The 16,636-nt window shown below is 36.2% G+C and overlaps 1 protein-coding gene across 1 annotated transcript; it reads right to left on the bottom strand.

Annotated features, from left to right (window-relative positions):
- Window positions 1-41: 41 nt before the first annotated feature.
- On the bottom strand, window positions 42-14,810 carry LOC111635451 (UPF0046 protein T07D4.2-like). The gene is made up of 4 exons (XM_023380413.1): window positions 14,664-14,810; window positions 455-750; window positions 163-382; window positions 42-99 (listed from the first exon to the last, which is right to left on the bottom strand). Exons 2-4 carry the CDS (start codon window positions 732-734, stop codon window positions 42-44), a joined length of 558 nt encoding a protein of 185 aa, XP_023236181.1. The 5' UTR covers window positions 735-750; window positions 14,664-14,810.
- Window positions 14,811-16,636: the final 1,826 nt, after the last annotated feature.

The raw sequence follows: 16,636 nt of genomic DNA, 5'->3' as shown, positions 1-16,636 counted from the left end.
GGTGGAAAAGAGGGAGAAGGGAAATGATACTAAAACTTAACTTACNGACATTCTTTTCCGCGTGGTAGATTAAAAGCCCAATTATTATATTCTGGCTGCCTAAAATGAAAGAATTCTCCGTTGATACCTAAGAAACAAATTGTTTGGCATTAACGAACCTACCATGGAGTGCCATAGATTTTAATATTATATACTTCTGTCAAACTGTCTTCTAAATATATACAATTTGTTAGCAGATTCTTGAAGTATGCAGTGTCTAATGGAACATCTTGTCCAGTTGCTTTTTTTGCCTGTTTAATTTCAAAACTGCTAATAGTCTTTTGATCAAATGTCAGTTCATGATTTCCAGCAATGACTATTTTATGTTTATGGCTGAGATTACCTAAATTATGAAGTAATCCAATTATATATCATACATATAAATATGACAATATTAGAATAATTTTAAACTCACCTAAAAAATTATTGAATTCAATGATTTCATTATATCCTCCATGTCTAGTGAAATCTCCTGCATGTATAAATACATCACCTGGTGGAATTTTAAATTTTCTTCTTGATAGCAGAGAATGAGTATCAGACATACAGACAAAACGAATGGCTTTATGAGAGATAGGCAGATCTATGGGTAAATGCTTTATTCTGTATGCAGTTTGCTTTGGTTTAAAAGATTCCCATGCTGCTGAAGGATTTTTAGTCAAAGGATGAACCTTGATCTCATTTTCTGAAGTCATTCTAAAAAACTGTTTCCTGCAACAATTCAAGAAACCGGCTTAACTTATATTGTGAAAACTGTTTAAAAATTGACTTAAACTGTTAATCCTCATTTTACGTACCAGAACCATTTATGGTGTGATCATGTAAAAACATCGATAAACAAACGTTTTTGAACCCCATCTGGGCTCTGCTTCAGGTTCCAAACAGTTTCTAGATAGATGTTTGATATCCGTTCGGTCAACATGTCGTTTAAAGTTTGAGTTCGAATCGTAAGTTCGAATGGATTTATACAAATAAAGTTGCGCATGTGCAACCAGTTCACCCGTTCATGTATGACAGGTGAATTAGAGCATGTTGTGAATTAACTCTTGCCAGGCCAATGACAACAGCATCTCCTCTTTAAAATTTATGCACGTGTTGGTGGTGGAGGATTTAATTACAGTCGACCCCCCTATAACACGGTAGATACGTTCCGTTCTTTATGAATCGATTTTGTACAAGTCCTTGCCAATCAAAGCCCGGCACATATGCACTTTACAGACTACGGCTGTTTGAAAGGTTTCTCTTCCATAAAATTAATTGATTCCTAGACTAATTCGACTCAACATTTCCAAAATACGTATATTTTTTTGGGAATAATCCGTATAAACTATGCTATAAACAAAAAATTGTAGGATTGCTTATAGAGTGTGCACCGTTCAACGTCGCCATTGCTTAAGCTTGTTTTCATTGTGGAGCAGTGCACCAAACGGCGGCCGCGATTTCTGACAAGTTATTTTTCTGCGAAAACTTCGTTGAACTTTGGAGACACCATTAATATAAATATGGCTGTTGAATAAGAAATGTTTCTTTCACAAGAAATGTATAAAATTAGTGCTGTATTAGACTTACGGTACCTAATTTACATACTGTACAGACGATAGTAAACTCAACTTACTTGCCTAAACTTTCCGTAGCCTGGCACTGGATGGCAGAAAGTATATATATAATTATAATGAAGTTACAATAAATTAAGTTAATATATAATTATATATACAGTACCTAATTTATATATAATTAATATGTAATTATATGTACAGTACCTAATTTATATATAATACTGTACAGACGATAGTAAACTCAATTTATCCGCCTAAACTCTCTGTAGCGTGGCACTGGATGGCGGAAAGTAGTTCAGCTGCTCTTCCACTATTGGTCCAGGTTCGACCAATCCTGTCGCGACACGAGTCGGCGATGACGTTTTACGAGTCCCTTTTAGCGTCTTTATACGAATACTGTCGCAATTTTTTCGCCACGTTATAGGAATCTCCGTTATAGGAACCTGCGTTATAGGGGGGTCTACTGTAGTTTTATGCACAACCTGTAGCTTAGCTTCTGTTTTTAGAAATGGAGAAATTCATAAATGCAACAATAAACAGTCCTTGCTCGTTCATGCATAAAAGTAAGCATTGCATGAAGCTGACAGTTCTTTTTAGTATTGTCCTGTATCGCTTATTAGGAGACACTTGTTGACTTCCCACTTTTGGACAACTTATTTTTTAAATAAGTTGTCCAAAAGTGGGAAGTCAACAAGTGTCTCCTAATAAGTGATACAGGACAATTTGGACAACTTATTTTTCAATTAATAAGTTGTCCAAACTTAACTTTATTAATTTAATTTTCTATTCATTCATAATATTTTGAAAAAATTACTGTTTGTGGCAAATTCGCATTTTCGCATACCTTTAGTTTACAAAGCAATTTCTCTCTACAATGCTGTGATACGCTGCTTGTAAGGTTTCATTTTCTTTCTTAAAATCAAATGTTTGCAGAAATTGTCAAGTGGATTTGCATTCAATGTTCGATTTCAATACTTTAAACAATATTTTAAGCATTACATAAATTTACTGTATGCCTAATTGGTTAAACTGTCCTTCCCTAAGAAGCGATTTAATTTCGAGCTGTCTTGAAACAGAATATTTGTTTTATAGAACTATGTCGTCTGTCATTTGGAAAATTAGACTTATGTGCATATTTTTCTAAGAAATCATTACATCTGAACTTGCAGAAATACTCGTAACTTGTTATAATATTTTCTGTAAATAAATTAACGTTATTTATTTGAATCAAGAGTAATCCACTATTTTATGCCTGGTCGTTTTAATTTGGAGGATAAATTTCTGAATTATATACAGTATGTACTGGTACATTAAGGTATATTTTAAAATTAACTTTAAGTAAGTACACAGATTATAACTTACAATTTATTCAATTATTTCGTAAAATTTTTCGCAAATAGATTAAAATCGTAATTGTAATATAACTTGTTTTCTTTCTTGATATAATTACTGTAATATATCAAGAACGGCAGTTGAGTAATAACGAATATAAAATACTGGATTTAACAGTCACCAAGAAATAAAGTTCTGACACGAGTAAAACCTTTTCCTTATGCAGAAAATTAATACATCTTTTTTCATACGAGTTTTAAAAAATTGTTTAACTTATGAAATAAACTAACTGTTTTGATTAGTTTGCATTGTAACTCGGCATCTTGGAATGAAGAGTTCACCCCTGTTCGCAAATTTCATCACCAATATTCTGCACGCAATTAAGTTCAATACAGTAAACTCTTCTATATTCGAAATACTTACATTTTCCTTCCAAATGTTTTACGCTTTTCAACACTCTGCTAAAGATGGTCCACAAAGCAAAGAATACTACTAAAAGGACAGCAATCAATATCAGTAGATAAGGACAGAGGATTGCTTGAAGAATACATATACCGTAAACAAGAAAACATCCCTAAAATTAAAGAATATAAATTGCTAATAAAGTTAAAATTTAGATTTATAAGTAAACTGATTCTACCATTCATTTAAAAGTGACATCTCTTTGTTACGTAATACATACAGGTGTCTCATAGGACTGGAATCATAGTTTTTATGTACATATCTGTTTTTTAGCACTGGCATAGAGATTAATAAAAAAATTAATTTCAATAATTTTTATGGTAAAAATTCGCCATCAGTGAGATGTTGGAAAATTGTTTTGTTTTCTTATATTTTTTGAGGTGTGTATGTTATTTTTTAAGAAATTTTTCCTGTATTTTGTAACAATAAATAAAGAAATTAAGAGTGTGACTAGCTGTATCCAGACCAGAGTATCTTTATTTAAAGGCCTAGCCTAGACACAATGCGCTAAATCTTCAACAACTCACTCATTGCGAGTTTTGGCGATGAAAATTATTCTAAAATCTGAATAATAATTAGTTTTTTCTTGTTAGTCTCCATGTTCTTTCTGAAAGAATAGACAATGATCAATATAATTCCTATGGTGCCAGACTCACGATAGATCCTATGTTGTATTTCTTTTACGAAATATATGAGTCGATCTGTTATGAGTGTGTTCTGAAGTGAGTTCGAAAAAAATGAATTTACTTCTCATCTTATTTATTAAATTACATAAATCTGTTAAGAAAACTCTTTTGCAAAAGTGTATATTCAGTAGAGCATCGATTATCCGACGCCCGATTAACCGTCACATCGGTTAACCGACCATTCTAGTCGGCAAATTTCAAATGTCCGCTAGTGATGTAGCACTACAATATTTGGCTATGTCTTGGCTACTTTAATATTATTTTTGTTAAATTTTTGCGTGTTTTAGCTGNTAGAGCAGCGATTCCCAACCTGTGGTACGCGTACCCCTAGGGGTACGCGATAGGTTGTTTAGGGGTACAGAAAAAAGTTAGTTATTATGGCAGAAAAAATAATATATTATGTATCACAAACTAATAGTATTAAAAAATTATTAGATAAAAAATGTTCCTTGCAACAATCACAACTTTATTATACATTTTTTCTTTTAGGTTTTTTTTCTTTAATTTAAAGTTACAATATGTAAAATTAACAATACACGGGGTTACTCACTAAATTTCTTAAATGAGGGGTACAATCTAGAGATATGACATGTCACGGGGTACAATCTAGAGATATGACATGTCACGGGGTACGCTAATGAAAAAAGGTTGGGAACCACTGCACTAGAGGGGTTTTTACGTGAGAAAGGCTTCTCTGTGGAGTTTTGGTTCAGCATGAATGATAGTGCAGAGTCTGAAATTAGTATAGTTAGTTCTCTGGTGTTTGATCGTGTGGGATACTTACCATCTCAGGAGATTTGTTGCTTCTGGAGCATTCTTGCGAATTTCCCAGGTAGGAGTGTTGTACACAGGTCTAATTCGCCATGGATACTACCCAAGGCACAGGGGCATCATCACCTCCACGTGGCTGTCTCAGGCCTCCTTCCCACAGAACTACGCTACTTAGCTCAAATATTGGAATTAGAGAAACTCTGGTCTTTTTGCCAGACCCCCCTATGGACTCTACTTACATAGTTTTCCTGGAGGGACAGGGCCCATTACGCCGACTCCGTCCGGCTGAATTACACGCGGAACTTAAATGCAATTTCCTTGGTCGGACAAGCTATTGGATGTTCAATACTCTAGAAGCTGGCTTTTGCTTCTCAAGACAGGGGACCCCTCCACCGCGGACTCGGCTCTCATCATAACGACACTCGAGGGATCCCATTACAGGACCGTCTAGCCCTGGACTGCATATCTCCTGTGAGGAATGGATATCTCAATAACTGCAACAGAAATTTATGAACTGTTAACGGCTGCTGAGCTACCCATAATAGAGGTTCGTTGTTTCACACGGAAAGACCACAATAAGACTATTCCGAGCACGACGGGTATACTTCTCAGTTGCCAGCACATTGTCATTAGAGACGGATAAGCTCTACTATCAATGCTTTAGATGCGAATGCTTTCTTCTGAAACCCAGAATTTGTGGTAACTGCCTGGCTTTTGGCCAAGTGCCGGCTTTTTGCTGCGGTCATTGACGTTGTAAAAATTGTGGCATGGATCACAACTCCGAGGGGTGTACAGTTCCGGCAGACATCTGCATATGATGTGGGGGAGAACATCAGGTGGACTCATCTCATTGTCCAGCGTATCTAAAGGAGATGCGCCTGCTCAAGTTGAGTGTAACCCATCGATGCTCTTACACTGAGGCAAAAAGCAAGCTGAACCATGCATCTTCATCCTACGCATAGGTGGCGGCAACCCCCAAACAAACACCGGCAAGAGAGGTCAAGGATCGTCCCCCCAGAAAGGAGCACGCAATTGTCCAACCAGTCCAAGAACAGACAGCTGATGTTCCAGAATTATCCCTACGGATAACCCGACTCAAAGCCATAATTGAGGTGCTACATGCTGAAATTTGGCAAGTACAGATTGCACAACGACCAAATCCCTCCCGAGAAATGGGAGGTCCCCCACCAGCTCAAGACTCAACTCGGGACTGGCTGACACCCACATCGACTGCTCACAAATGTCCGCCTCAACTGGAAGAACGACCTTCAGTCTTCAGCCCACCAAGAAAGTAAAAGGGGCATAAACAGCAGAAGGCCTTCCAAATGATGACGTCAGACACAGATGGGCTGAACTCTGACATGGACCACTCTTCCCTGTCCTGCCCGACTTGCACGGTATCACTAGAAGAGATCTGTACAGCAAACCCGGTGGAGAAAGTGAAATTCCATACATGCCTGGCTACCTCTTCTGCTCACAATACCTAACATTGCAAATGATCAGTCGACCTTTCAGATAGCTCATTGGAATGTCCACAGAATCCAACCCAAAAAAAAATCTCCTAGTGGCAGAACCATGGTTCTGGGCAGTGGATGAACTTTTAATGCAAGAGATGTGGCTGACGCCAGACATTCCCTTCACTCTGAACTGCTATGAGCTCTCTGAGGCTTATGCCCCATCACACCGGGTTCGGACGGCATACAAGCAAAAGCCATACGAATGCAATCCCTGGAGGGCCTTGCAGCTCTCCTGAACACACTGAACCGTGTCTGGATATGGAGACCTGCCCCTGCATATAATTCCAATTCAAAAACCGGGTGCTCAGCCATGTCCTGCGCCTCATACTGTCCAATTTCTTTAAAGTCCCACATGGCTAAACTCTTTAAATGTATGATTCTGCATTGTCTTCATCATTTTACCATTAACTCAAATATTTTTCATCCTCACCATTTCAGTTTTCTGTCCTATCGTGGTGCAGAAGAAGCACTGATCTTAATCCACCAATGCATCGCAGTGGCCAGAGCCCAAAAGAAGGGCTTATTTGGTAGCCCTAGATCTAGAAGGGGCCTACGACGCAATTTGTCAGCCAAGCCTTATTGTCAAATTGCACTCATATGGTATAGGAGGCAGGTTCATCACTTGACTATTGTCCTTCTTACTTCGACGCAAGTTCCAAATTCGCTGGAGGGGAGAGGTTTTCTCCCCCACGACTTTCCACAGGGGAGTGTGCTGGCTCCTCTTCGTTTTGCTTTCTACATGGCAGATATATGGGCAGCCCTTCGATCTGACATAACAGCAATCATATATGCGGATGATCTCTACATCATCACTACTAGCTCTCATCCAACCAGGCACAAGCTCATGCCCAAAGGGCACTAGATCATCTAGAACACTGGTGGCAACCTGGAGTATGTCTTTCTCCGCCACTAAAAGTGCCTCAATAGATTTCTCCCTGAAGTGCCATCATCATCCAATCTCTCTCCCCCTGGGCTTGGGAATAATCCCCCAGCATTTTATGGTATGCGTACTGGGGATAAAGTTCTCCCACACCTTCACATGGAACAGTCATGTGCAGTTCCTGCAGACGAAATGAACAAGAACAGGATTCTTCTTAAAATATTTCACCTCCCAACATAACGGCGCCCATACTGCCAACCTTCTCTGACTTATCCATACCGTGATTCGCCCCATGGCGGAATTTGGCGCCCTGCTCCTTGAGGGGACCTCACCCACCATGATTCAATGTATTGAGAAGCCTATCCATGAAGCACTCAGGACAGCACTGAGTGTACCCAAAACGATCCCCCTGCTCTCGATATTCACGGAAACAGACTATATTCTGCTCCATTCTTGACTACAGCAAAGGGCAATTGCTCTCACAGCCACCCAGTTTTGTCGGGGTCACTACAGTCCTCTCTCCTGCACTTTCCAAACAGCATCTAGCTTTGAGTTTTATCGCTGGCGGAGCCACCAGGGCCTTTACGTCAAGCAGGTCCTTTCACATATTCGTAAAGAAAGATTACCACTTGCACATAGATATCACCAACATCACAATCCGCCATGTGTAGATCAAGTCTTGCCCAAGATCCACTTGCATGAATTCTCCACGCCTACCACAGCCCACTCAACAGGCATGAATAGCCGCTTCCTTGATTTGGTGTACACCCACTGGCAAGACTGGATACGCATCGGGACAGACACATCCAAGACAAATTTTTGGAAGCAGATAGGAATTGTTGTACAAAAAGAGAATATTCGGGAGACATGGCAGCTACACGAAAACAGCAGTGTTTTTAACGCCGAGGCAATTGGTATCCAGAGTGCGATCGACCTCAGTACCCCTTTAGGTCAACCCACAGTCATCTTTACAGACAGCCAAGCAGTGCTGTTGGCCGTAGTCAACATGTCCCTCATCTCATTGGCAGTCAGCACCTTCCCAGCCCCACTGGAACTCATTTGGATCCCAGGTCACTCGGGCATATCCATTGAGGAGGCGGCCAATAAGGCTGTGTATGATTAGGCATTTTTAAATGTGCGTTTTAAAGAATCAAGAGTTCTGCATAGGCATACATACTCAAACGTGCGCTTTTGGCCAAGCGCGCGTTGATAGATTTTTGTTAAAACGCGCATTTTACAGGCACTTTAAGATATATGTGCTGCCGTTGTTGTTGTACATTCAATCGTGCGCTTTCGGGTATAGTGGACGTATGTTGGCCGAAATGGAGAACGATCATTTCGATACTGATCTATTTATTGATGAAATCTAAAAGAGACCAGCCATCGTCAAATGATTTTATAGATATTCTAAAAGAATTAAAAAATTTGGGTTCATATTGCCTTAGTTTTGGATACAACGTCAGAAACATGTGTTAGTCTATCTCATAATATTGGGTGCACCCAAAATTCTCTTTGCCTCTGCCATCGTCTTTTATAGCGACGATGGAGGAGGTGCACGTGCAATTACTTTCACGTCCATTTCCAAACTGAGCCAGTGCTAATGCTCCACTAAACAGTCGTTGAACACTGAGCCAACGCACGGTGTGTACACTGCTAATGCGCATTTAATGCAACGCAAAACACCTAATGTGTACACAGCCTAAGGTAGCAAGTCAAGACCAAATAACAGGCACGTGGAGACATTCCCTTATGCCCGGGGAGCTTCATTATCTATATCGAGACAAAATAATTCACACATTCACTAAAACCTGGTTGGAATCCCATAGGAATAAGAGGAGAAAACATCTCCATCCCTTTGCCAGTTGGCCATACAACCTCGCCTCATCGCAAAGAGCAAAGTCAAACTATTAGTCAAACTAAGAACCAATACGGCCCCACTAAATGCTTTTCTCTGATCTTGGAACCAGTGCTGTTCATCAAATTGCCAACACTGTGGAGCGGAAAAAACAACAATCCACTACTGGCTTGAATGCCCAAAAGATGCAGAGGCTTGTAAGGATCTAGGCTGTGCCTTCTCATTAGACCTAAGCTTGGTAAGAACTCTGAATCCAATATACCAGCCAAATACAGGAATCTCCCCTCTAAGCACCTGAAACTACTAGGGAACTATATACATTGTACAGGACGTTTTGCCTAGTCACGCAGTGGTGCTCATCGGAGAAAAAGCCGATACACGGCCAGAATCTCCAGATAAACCCCGAAAGAAAGAAAGAAAGATGCACTAGAGTTGGGACCTGGTTTTCATCTTATGTTCAAACATTAAAATAAAGTTTTGTTTTTTATATTATACTGTCATTATTCTAGTTGCTTTGAACATCACAGAAGTATAAGACATCACTGTAATTTTAGCAACAGTAGCAATTATAATTACAGTCAAATCACATTTATCTGAACTGGTTTCAATAGTTTATCTTTTTAAATTTTTACACATTTTGTGGGAAAATTATTTTCTGAATGTTTCTGAGTTAACTGAAACATTATTTAGAACTTTAATATGTGCCTATGTAGCAATCTCATGTTTGCAAATACATACTAGTAATTTTGATGATCCTATTGTTTAAAAGTCAGTAGAGCATGCAAGTTAGGGTTTGCGTCCTGGGACGTCTTGTGTCTCGAAGTCCCGAGACTTTTCCTAAATTTAATTGTCTCAGGTCCCGGGACATTCGGATCAAGACTCAAGACACGCTTATCAAAATTGTATTTTCGAAATTTTATTTTCAAAAGGTTAGCCGAGCGACGCTTCTCTTGTTCTCCCTCCTGTTTACAAATAAGCAATGCAGGTGGGGTAATTTACAAGGCTGTGTGACTTTTAACCTTACTCTGTTAAATGTTTGTTAAAATATTTGCACACTGGCCACCACAGCTCAATCGTAAAATACGGATTTTTTTACTTCGAATTTGAATAAAACTGCACTTATTGTTTTTGCGGAAGATCTGCATTACAGACTTTTTGAAAATATCCCTCGTATCCAAATGCCAGATTTGGAAATAATGGACGCCGAACCCAGTACCAGTAGCTCTACAGTACACAACGAACCTAATGAGTCGTTTCAAAGTCAAATGGAATATACAATCAAAAAAATCAAAGAAAATGTGCCCGGAATTTTTGCAAAAAGATCAAGAGCAGCTTAAAAAAGGAGTTCCAATTATTTGAAGAAACCAGAAAACATACTGAAAGTTTGGAACTACTTTATAAAGCTTTAAACACAATAAAACCGACATCTGTTGAAAATGAGTTTGCGTTCTCCTTATCCGGACGCATTATTACAAAAGTCAGAAACAGATTGTCAAACAAACTATAAATGCTCTGATGTTTTTAAATGCCTATTTTATTAAATCAGAAAAGATGCATAATTGCTAGTTCATTATTTATTTAAATGACTAATGAATAGAAACTAGGTGATGATTATTAATGATTAGTATGATTACTAAGTTGGTTTTATAATTTTAAGATTTTACTGCCAAAAAACGAATCTATGATTATAAGAATTAAACATACGAACTGTTTAGACTTTAATTAACGTTATAAATGTTAGGATTTGATTTTATGTTCTATAAATGTTGATTTTTACTAAAATTGCCTTTTTATTAACACATTGCGCCAAAAATGAACTCAATTCTAATTTTATTCCGAGAAGTCTCGAAGTCCCGGTACGTCCCAGGATTTTGATCGTGGGTTGTCTCGTGTCCTGGGACTTTGAGAATGTCAAGACTTCCCAAACCCTAATGCAAGTTCACATTCAGTATTGAATTTTAGACTTTTATTTCAATATTTCAGTTTATCTGGATTTTTATTAATTAATCTGAATTGGGTCTGATCCAATAATCTCAAAATTAATTATAAATCCATTAATTGTACTTACAACAATATTAATAATGATAATTAAAAATATGTATAAATAAAAGGTTTTAGCAAGTTAAAATAATTTACAAAAATGCTCAAAAACCAAACTATCTGACCATTCTAGATAACAAAGAGAAAGAAGTCAAATGTTTTTGTTGCTCTGCATTATTGTTAGATGATCAACTATATTAAATGCATTGTATGTTTTATCTGAGTACATATTCTTTGCATGGTATAGAATAAAATATTTATACAGGGTGTTTAAAAAATGTATTTAGCATTTATATGGTAGATAGTACACATCATACTAAGTAAAAAAACCTTTTGTAAACTTAGGTGAAAAATGCAACAGTTTGAGATATCAATATTAACAATTCTGTACATTAGTATTATAATCATTGGCATAAATATGAATGGGAGGGTCAGGCCAGTCAGTTTGGTTCACCACGGTCAGGCAAAGAATTATCTTCACAAGCAGATCACGCCTGGAATAGCTGCAATGATTTGCTACTATTCCAGGCATGATCCACCCGTAAAAATAATTACTATGGCATCTGGTGACTAGTAACTACTAGTACAAAACATCAATGTATAATCATGGATGCTTTGTTATGTTTGATGAATGACAAAGTTTTTACTTTGAAGAAAAATTTGTATGCACATTTAAGAAATGTGTACAAAGTAGAGCTCCACATTTGATTATTATTATTAATCATATTATGTTAAAAAAACTTATGACTAGATGTCTACAGTTTTCTTTTTTTTTTGTAACTCATTTTAATGAACATGATTGCTTGTGTTAATAGTTTGTTGGCATAGAGCTCATCCATAAATTATGACATCCAGTGTTGCACAAGGATTTAATCTTGGAGAGAGCAGAGTTGAACAGATAAAAAAATTTTTAATGCCTATTCAATAAAATTTCCACCTTATGTAACTGTTAATTCATTAGTAGTATAAAAGACATGACACTATAAAAAAAGAAAAAATGAATTTCACTTATGAAAAGATTTTTGGAAAATTTTCTATTGTTATTTCCCCTTTCCTTTGGAGGGTGCCAAGACACCTTGGCACACCTCTGGATGCATCACTGATGACATTCCATTTTCTGCAATTTTTTTATCCCTCATCCTCCTCGACAGCTACAAAGTGACATCCTTTCGATTACTCTATCTCTTAAAGTTACATCATTTTTGGTTTAACTCCTAAAAATGAAATCAATGGTTTTGCAATATTGTTTGAACTCATTAATTTTTTATAATAATGCCATTAGTTATAACTTATTCATCTAATGTATGTTTAAGTTCAGGGCTGTGGAGTCGGAGTCGTCAAAAAAGGAGTTGGAGTTGCCGACTCCGACTCCTTTTTACTTACCAAAATGTTATGTACTGGTATATAAAATGGAAAAGTATTGGAATCGTGTCAAATTTGACCTTCCAAGTTTCTTTTGCAAATCTACATGTTTGGAGACCTCCTGAACCCCTCAAAAAACCAATAAAACGGGAAAAATTTGCACAAGTGTATGTGTTGGCGTCTATTTTGTTTAATTTCTTTATTTTCTGTTCTGAGCTATTAAACAGTATCTCAGAATGGATAAAGTTTAAGAAACAAAATGTGGCACTGTAGCTTGTGTATATAGGGGCATTAATACTATTAAACTTTTGGTTCTTAATTAAAGGTTGACAAGGTGAAGACATAAAAGTGGTCATGTGTCATATCTCTTAATGAATATTTTCTTGTTATTAGCATTCAAAATTTTAAAAAATAGAATAAAACTCGTCACTACCCTCAAAGTAAGCTTTTTTGTCATTTTATAATAGTATAGTAAAACCCGTTAATATGTTATCGCCTAAGATGTTAGAATGCAAATGGGGACATGATTTAGTTCAACTATTTTGACGCTTAATAACTAACTCCTGTGTTTAAACCATATGACTCTGACTCTAACCACTATGTCCACAGAAATTTTTAGACTTCAAACAGGATGAATGAAATCATGCCCCCCACACACAGTCTAACATCCACACATATAGAAAAAACCTTGAATCTTTTGCATATCTCGAAATTTCAAGGTGTCCTGAGTCCAAAAATGTAAAAATTTGGGAGGGGTTATTTTTTGACCGAGTGCTACACTTTCCCTCTGTTATATATAACAGCCAGAAAAGTAAAAATTATCAAATACATATTTATATATTACTTAGAGGAGTCTTTTAGCTTTGGAATAAAAAGTTTCTACATTCTATCTTTATCAGAACTCTATTTATTGAATCTTTTATTCTGAAGTCACGTGATGACATCAGAATTTCCGGGTCTCTTTCAGTAACAAATCCGCCCCTGGTCAGAGTCGGAGTTGGATGGTAAGGAAAAGTTGAAGTCAAAGTTGGAGTCGGTAGATTTTTACGCGACTCCACAGTTTACAACTTAAACAGGGCTGTGGCCCTGTTAAAGTCAATGAAATGACCACTGATACATTACATTTGTAGTGTGTGTAATGATACTTTATATTTTATCAATTAATACTTTGAATTTATGTGAATTTAATGTCTTAAATATCAATAAAGACTGTAGGAAACAAAAAGAATCTGCTTCAACGTAGTCACTACAGTCATCACCAGACAGCACATAATTGCAGCTATTCCAGGTGCGACCCACTTATTTATCTTCACCATTCAAATGGTGCAGTACATACCTAGCATAGAACAAAGAAAAATTTGTCATTAAGATTAGAGTGGATATAAAAAAATAAGGTATATCCATTGTGTGCGGTGTACTTAATTACCAAATTAGGAATAGAAATTATATTAATTTCTATTCCTAATTTTTGTATTATGGTGTGAAATAAAAATATATCTTGGGAGGAGGACAATTTGCCAATACAGAAATATCGGGGATATGTCCTGCTCTGTCCTTTAAGTATTGATGCCTTTGATCACGACCAATGTAAAAATTTAAGACGTTTTGCAAGGCCTCCTTTAATTTCCATGCGCAATTATTTGCCAAGCATTGGTCTGTCATGGGAATTACATACGTTTGTCCGAGATTAATTCCCTTCGTTGGGCACAATATACCAACGAGTGGGAAACAGCAAATACCAAATATTTGTCAAGGGAAATCACAAGTAAATCATCCATGCTACTCGGTATGACCAACTGTTTGCTCGGCATTTTGTGAATACCAAATGTACGAAGCCGCCTTTAGAATCATTTTCAAAAACGAAAGTTCTATGAGAAAATCGCATTGAGCTACTTCATCAATTCCTTACATCGGAAACAAATGCTAATTGTGATGAGAACGAAAGTGTGAGTACAAATAGTGAATTATTCACTTCAGCTAATTCTGTTTAAATATCGTCAATTTTTCTATTATATTAGAACAAGTTCGTTTCTGATTTCTATGGCTTTAAACTCTCGGAATCTGTGTTTACACTTCAAAACGAAAAAAATAATGAAGATACTGCGGTAATTGTTTTTTAAAATTTAGTTTGGCATTCATTATTTAAAAATTATAAACGATTACCTTAAAGTATTCCTTAGCACGAGAATATTTTGTATCAATTTATCAAAAAATAATCGAAATACATGAGATCACCACCATCGAACGATCCATTCTTTTTTTAAAGGAATACAACGCCCTCTGGATGTATTAAATCAAATTTCATCAGAATTTTATTTACGCTAATATCAGGTCATTACTAACACAAACGATTAACCGAAAAGAGCCCTTTAATTTTTTTAAAAAAACAGAACAATTTGATAAAAATATCTTTACCGAATACGCACTTATCGAAGGCAGGAAAAATATAGCAATCCACAGCTACTATCCGATGAGGGATTGTAGCTGTGGATTGCTATATTTTGCAAGTGTGGTCAGTTATCTCCTAAAGTTATCTCTGATAACAAGCTTTTGTTTCTTTGTTTGGAATTCAGAAATTTGGTTAAGAGTTTATATTTTAATGTTCTTTATCTGTTATTGAACGACAAATGGACAATATCGCTAACATTATTTAAAATGTCCAAATTTAAAGCTGATAGTACTGAGTAAAAATGGGTTATGTCTTTTATTATACAGATATAAATTGTGCTCTGATGTTGGCAAACTAAAGTTGGGGAGTTGTTTGAAAAGGGTTGTATTGTGCTCTATTATAGTCACCTTCTGCCATTGTTAGCCTGAGTGATTAGGGTGGAAATAAAAAGTGTCAGGCCTACTTGTGGATTATGGAAATCTTTCATCAGAAGTAAATTCCTTGCTAATCATGATCTAACAATGTCGTCTTTGTTTGATGTGTGGCTCACCACTCTGATGGATTATTGGGGTTTCAGACAAATTGTGTTTATTGACAATGGAGGCAAGACATATCAATCCAACTAAATCCACATGCATCCATCAGTTTTAGAATATGTCTTGACATGTGAAACACAACTAATACTAACAAAAGCTGTTTATTTGTATCCAATATTTACACACTAGCTCTCATTACAGTCATGTACAAGCATATGATAGTGGGTATGAACAAAAGGATGAGAGTTCTTATATGTCTCTCTGATCATTCTACTTGAGTTGGCACCAAGATTCTTTTAGTGGCTCCATATTGTCACCGTAATACTACTTCACTTATTTTCTTTTATGCTATCTTGAAAAAATTTTTTTAAACTAATATTATGCTGACTAAACAAAAGAAAAATTTTATCAATTTTTGTCAAGAGCTCAACATAAACGTGTAATAATTTTCCAAAGATTTTTTTTAGAAATAATATATTACAGATTTACATATTAAATGCAGAAAATTTAATTTTAAAATGTAAATTTACATCATATGTTTATAAATCATGTAATGTATTTTTTTTTTAGTTTGTCATTATAAAAAGAAGCTTTGAAAAGTTAAAAAAAATGAGATTTTCATATTTGAATACAAAAAAATCTAATGATAGAAACTTCAGTTTTTCATTTTCTAGGATATTCAATAGAATATAAGACTGAAGCTACAGAAAAGTATACAGTACACCCCTCCTATAATACGGTAGATATGATCTGTTTTACATAAATTTTGTGTTTTACAATCACTTAAATACATGAGCCAATCACAGCTCGGCACGTGTGCAGTTTATGGACTACGGCTGTTTGAAAGGTTTTCTTCCATAAAATTAATCAATTCTAGACTAATTTGACTCAACATTTCCAAAACATGTATAATTTTTTGGGAATAATCCATATAAACTATGTTATAAACAAAAAATTGTAGAATTACTTACTGAGTGTGCACTGTTCAACGACGCCATTGCTTAAGCTTGTTTTCATTGTGGAGCAGCACATTGAATGGCTGGCGTGTGTTTCCTGATCAGAGAATTTTTCGCATAAAAATAACTTAACTTTGAAGACATCATTAATTTAATATAAATATAATTTTTATGGCCATTAAATAATAAATGGTTTTTAGTAGGTCCGCTGCTCGTTTAAACTCAATGGTTTGTGCAATATCTTATGATGGATGG

This window comes from Centruroides sculpturatus, unplaced genomic scaffold, assembly GCF_000671375.1.
Source record: "Centruroides sculpturatus isolate CEXI.00-Female unplaced genomic scaffold, Cexi_2.0 scaffold368, whole genome shotgun sequence".
Taxonomy (NCBI): domain Eukaryota; kingdom Metazoa; phylum Arthropoda; class Arachnida; order Scorpiones; family Buthidae; genus Centruroides; species Centruroides sculpturatus.
This window is presented reverse-complemented; position numbering and strand designations above follow the sequence as displayed.